The 6000-nt window shown below is 45.8% G+C and overlaps 1 protein-coding gene across 1 annotated transcript in view; it reads right to left on the reverse strand.

The window, feature by feature from the left end:
* The window catches only part of GFI1 (growth factor independent 1 transcriptional repressor), a 48468-nt gene extending 45933 nt beyond the window's left edge, over nt 1-2535 (reverse strand). Inside the window, exons 1-2 of the mRNA XM_069641801.1 lie at nt 2154-2535; nt 1086-1226 (exon numbers count right to left, since the gene is read on the reverse strand). Coding sequence (XP_069497902.1) covers nt 1086-1226; nt 2154-2268 — 256 coding nt within the window. The 5' untranslated portion in view covers nt 2269-2535. The remainder of the gene's footprint in view (nt 1-1085; nt 1227-2153) is intronic.
* Nucleotides 2536-6000: the final 3465 nt, after the last annotated feature.

Below are 6000 nucleotides of genomic sequence, written 5' to 3' on the forward strand. Positions count from 1 at the left end.
TTACAAAGATGCTTTTGATTGGCTTTTAAATTAAGCAGCTACTTATAATGAAGCATATTTCGAATGGTCGTATAAAATAGTCAATGCATTTGCAGTGTTGGCTTCATTTATTCCGATGTCTGAATGCGCTGAAAAAGCGTGCGGAGTACCACCGACTGCTACGATATCCCTTTAAAATACTTTATTGCACAAATGTAAAAAGTTAATCTCCTTAAAGAATGTACTGAGGGTACGGCTTTCCAAAGCGAATGCGCGTATAAGCTAGAAGCACGAAGCACGTGTGCCTTGTACATGCACGGAGATGCGCAGAAATGTGTATAGGCGTGAGGCGCCGTGCCCATCACATCATGATAGGATGTGGTGCCAGCCCCCCATGGTGCAAGTGCCAATGCAGTTGAGTTGACGATCATTCTTGTGCGTAATGGGCAATTAATTAGGTATAATGATGTACGCGGCCATGTCGACAGTATACGACAATGTCAATATTCATTCCGTTCAATGCGAACATTGGCACTACATTCCCTGTTAAATGACGTAAGAACACGCCTATCACGTGCAAAAACACAGATATGTGTAATGTGTATGTTTCTGCCCTGTCTCCATAGCTCATAGATGTTTCCGCCGTTATCATTCGTAATTAATATATATATATATATATATATATATATATATATATATATATATATATATATATATATATATATATATATATGCGCCAATCCCGTGTTGGAACACGGAAATTGCTGCACTGGCACCAATCCCAGGTCCCAAGACCATGACGGGTGTAAAATCTCTTTCATATCAGCACATCACCATGACCAGACGTTTCGCCTACCGCCTTGGATGGGTGGGTGGTTGGGGGTGTTCGTGTGCGTATTTTCCCTCTTTATAGTGAAAACCTTACAAGACATATAGAGAGCGCCTCATAATAATATGACTTTATTACACAAGACGCAGTGCCCCATAAATAGCCATATTCCTGTACATGAACTGTGTGCACCTGCCGTGATCATAAGATGTACATACATGCAGCTGCCTACTTGTCCCCCCCCTCCGCCCCTGCCCTCCACCCCGGCCGCTCCTACCTGGTGACACCGACGGGGAAGGGGGTCTCCAGAAGTCTTCGATCTCGGTGGACCGGTCGCAGCTCGGCGAAGACTCGGGGGACACCGGAGCCACATCCCCGGAGGCCAAGCTGCAGCCCTGCGTGAGCAGCGATTCACTGTCTGAAAGAAGCACAGGTGGACAAGTCAAGGCACGCACTATACCCCACAGCACCCCACAGCCGAACATATCACTACAGAAGAAAGCACGGCGGGTGCATTACTGTACATCATAGCACGTCTCTGTCCAGCAAAGCCACCAGTGCAGCATTCCAACAGAAATGCCCACGCCTTTCTTACGGCCGAGCCGCAAACATGACTATAGGATCTGAATGAGGCCAAGATCCTGTGCACAAATGCCCATTTCCCCCGAGGTGGTGCCCTCCACTCCCGCCGCACATGACGTGTCGTTTATCGAATCATGCTCGCACACTTGGATTGAACATATGCACCTTAAATCTGCTTAGCTTCTGTTTTAACACACATACCTATTTAAAAATATGATTGTTTTAAACATACAAGGAGTAATCCGATTGCAGTCAGTTAACCGTGTGTACATTCTTTTGTTTTTAGGAATATATATAACTATGGAACGGTAAAGGGTTTTATAATATATGCGTGCATGCAATAAAGCGTGTTTGATTACATATGTGGGTGTTTCTGCATACGTGTGAGGGTGAGAGGCTTAATTGTGTAATCTTATACCATGCGTTTTACAATACAAATGTATTATTTGTTTACAAAGTACGCTCGATATATCAAAAGCTGCGTATTTATACGTATGGAATGCAGGAATGCCCTCGATTTTTTTCTGTTAGATTTAAATGTATTTTCATCCGGCTACAGCGTGGTGCCCGCTACTTAATCGGACATTTTATGACCCATGCCTAAACATATTTTATGCACTGAAATAAAAATGGGCGGACGCCCTGCATTGTTTAGATGTTCGTTTGACAGATGTTGGCACGTAGGTGATTTCTGCAAATCGGCATTTTTCCGGCGTGCCCACAACCCGCATGCATGTATCCCCGCCCCGCACCCTAGCCATACCTGTACAGATGTGGGCCAGCACCGCCTCCAGGCGCTGGCTGTAGTCCTGCTCGGGGGATCGGGGCTGGTGGTAGCTGTGAGCTTTCTTGCTCTTCACTAGGAAGGACCTGGGCATGGCGCTGCTGCTGTTGCTGCCCTCGGGCACTGGGGCGGGTGATGCGGTGCTGCTGCTGCCGCCTTCTCCTCCTTCACTCTCTGCTTCTGTTTACAGCCTGCTCTGAACTCGAGTCCCAAATCTCGCAGAACTGCGGTTGAATGTCTTTAAGGTCCGGTGCTGGCAGCCCTGTGGAAAGATTTGACAGCCCATTGGTTAGGGCTACGCGGGTCCTTAACAGCCTGATAGCGGGGACGGAGGGTGGGGGTGAGGGGGCGCGCACGCGCACTGCACACTCTCCATTCACCAGGTGGCATTCAGGCAGGTGGCCAAGTAAGCAGCTCTGTGAACCATAAAGTGTAGCCGACAGCAGGAGGGCCCCGGCCCGAGCCCTCCCGCAAAGCACGCAGAGTGACTTGCCTTCAGCCATTGATGCAAGCCGGGATCTCCTCAGCACACTGCACTGTCAAGGGTTCTCACCCTCAGAGCATAGCTTGGATAAACCACAGCCAAGCGCGAAGCCAGTGATTTTCACCACATTGCCCACTGTCAGACATTGTAGCCCACCTTTTCAGCTTCCCGTCAATCACGGGCCCGTGCCTAACTGACAATCGCCCAAAGGGACAGGCCGCGCTATTCCACCTTTCAGCCCAACTGACGATAGCCCACAACGTTTGACAAAGACGTTCACTCCTGACTTTTTATGGGGAACAGAACACCTCGAGCAGAGCCTGCGCACAACTTTCTACGTCTACCTGAGTTTCTACTGCAACACCCACAGAGTTGTAGTGTTAGGTACCATGTGAGACAATTAGTTTGATATCCCACATAGAGTGGCGCTGCTTTTCTCCCCTGTAGATCCACTTATAAGATTAGGGTGCCCCCTTCTATTCATTCCGAACTCAGCTTTCCAGTGACCATGGGGCACGGTTGTGGCACCCGCTGTGCCGAAGGTGGTAGGGAAATATGTAACGAATATTTGTTTTTCCGCGGCATCCGATATTTCTCATGGTGCTGTGTTTTAGCAGTAAAATAAATTACACATCGCACGGTCTGAGACCCAGGGATAGTTTCTTTTTTGCTCCAAACCTCAGAGATTAGGTTCAACACATCAAGTAGGACTGGGACGAGCAACGGGGTCGGGGTCACATATTACACACACACACACACACACACACACATCACTGCCAAAGGTAATTATGGGCTTATTAATTAACGGACACAGTTTAACTAGACTCACAACGCATGCTTTATAAAAGGTCCACGGGGAAGGATGTGTCTTTACCTTGTACGGTGCACGTCATGGTACCACGCGCAGATTTACATTGGTTGGAATGCAATCTGCCCAGCCCGACTGGGTTTTAACTGAGAGGTTCTCTTCTGTCGCGCACCGGCGTTTCCGCGCATATGTATTGGTTCTGTGAGTCGGCGCCTGTCATTCTTGCATTTAAATTGTAACCACCTCATTCATTTTCACAATACGTGTCTGCACAGTTAGAACACCCTAGCGCAGTTGCAGTTACCTCATTATTTTAAATGGCGTAACACCTTATTTTCTATGGACGTCTTTTCAGCACACGTGTGCAGATTCTGTATTTGTCATTTTTTAATTATGATTTAATGCGTGTCTCTGATTTACATGGAACCTTGCACACTTTTTTGTTTTTGGAAAGACTTACCATTTGAGTTATGAGTTTAATCACATTTTCGAAAATCGGTAAGGACGCGTATTCTGCCGTTGTAACTGTATTTTGTAGTGTGAAAGGTTTCATGTAAACCAGGGAGACGCTTTATAATACAGAGATATATTGAAAGTGAAAAAAAATGTTGCAAAGAAGCACTGTAAAACGGCATATTGATTACAGAAGCAGTCATTGCTGGGTGTGTACAAATCTTTACAAACGTATGATAGAGTAGATAACGCATATTGAACCAGCTGGTGGTGAGTAAGGAGGTGGAAACCCCCGAAATGGGGCTAGTGCAAGACAGCAAGGCAGACTACATGACAGTCTTGACTCGGAGTCCCCTGCCCCTCATAGATGTCTCCAATGGTGTCATGGATGCTCCCTGCTGTGATGTCGTGTATGTGCTCATGGACTGAGCAGCGAAGGGGGCGTGCCCAGTGACAAATGCCCCCTCTTGCCCCGTTTTTCAGTTCTGCAGTATTTTCCCCCAGACATTTAACACAGAAACATAACTGCAATCACCGGGGTGCCGCATGGTGTTGCTGTGAGAATGTTTCCTGTGGAAACGCACATTTTACCGTGGAATCCCGCGAATGCTCGAAAATGAAAAACTCTTCTTCGCCAATGTCACTCTATATGTGTCCCCTCCTCCCTTTTAGATCCTACCACCTTCCCTCCAACATTCCTCATTTAGTTATGTAATCCTTTCCCCACCACTCGCTCCTGTGACGCACTTTTCTTTCAGATCGCATCTTACGAGTTTACTGAAGTAATCATCTTGAAGTCAAAAACGATCTAACTCAAAACTCAACTGCCCTCTCCAAAGTGCCAAACTCACCATTTGTCCTCTTTATACCCTGATGTGAAACCTTCTTCTCACTCCTCCAAATTTCTTTTTGTGGACTTTTCTTTTATGCGTTCCCATGGGAATATCGCAGAAGTCACGTGAATTAACCCCAACAAATGGTGGCTTTTCTAAAAAAAGACACTGGTGTTGCAATGTATATAAACTTTTTTGGACGAGTGGCACGCCCTTCTCTGTGAAGTTTTTTTAAAACTACTGGACGCCTTTTCACCAATCAGATTAAAAAAATATATATCTGTAGTGTTTTGTGCCCAATTGTTACTTATTTAGCGCAGATCCGTCCAGCGGTTTTCGCTTTGTGAATTGTCAAATGCAGAACTTTATTGACTTAGGACGAAAACACGTATTTTTCCCTACATTTAGGGCCTGATTTACAAAAGCACTTTTGAATGAGAAAACCCCATTAACAAAGGCTTGTAAATCAGGCCCTTAACATCTTTTCAACCGTTTCGTGGATTTTTCTCAAATTTTCCAGTTTGGTGGGGAGAGGGTGGTGTAAGTGTGCTAGACAATTTTTTGGAACATTTAAACCAGATCTCTCCACTCCACTGAGTTTAAAGTTATTAGCAGTAGAATGTTTAATAGGTTTCATCTTAACTATAGGCAGGCAACCACCACCATTTGATCTTCAGTGAGGAAATGAGAGCAGCGTTTAGGGGGCATGTACTGAAAAAACCCTGCATTTAGGCCCGTTTCTTGGGGTGGGCAGAGGGGGCGACTGCCTGGGGAGCAGAGCTTAAGGCGCTCAGGGGGGTCGCATGAAGGGCCCGAACCAGACAGCTGCCTCTGAGTTTGCCGCTGGTAAAAATTAAGCATTTCTTTGTTTCAAATAAAGGAATGCATATTGCAAACACAGCCTCTGAGATTCACTGGAGACACACAACCTCCGCCGTCCCAGTGTCCAGCTTATGCTCTTTGTGTTGATAGAGCCTTAAAAGGGAGGGCAATTTATAAGTGATGGCTCATTTAACAACCCATTGCTTTTACACCATAGGGATAAGAACACAACACAGGCATTTTTATTCTGAAGGCCAGCACAAAGCATCAGTTAGCTGACCAAATCTACGCAGTCTTCCAAGAGAATTAACACACCACACAGAACATTTTGATAACAATGTTCTTTATTTTAATGTCGTTTTATTTAACACACCCACACTTTTTTTGTATATTACTTTTTAGTTACATATGGCGCAGGCCTGAGAA

This window comes from Ambystoma mexicanum, chromosome 1q (assembly GCF_040938575.1).
Source record: "Ambystoma mexicanum isolate Mex_15411 chromosome 1q, UKY_AmexF1_1, whole genome shotgun sequence".
NCBI classification, from domain to species: Eukaryota; Metazoa; Chordata; class Amphibia; order Caudata; family Ambystomatidae; genus Ambystoma; species Ambystoma mexicanum.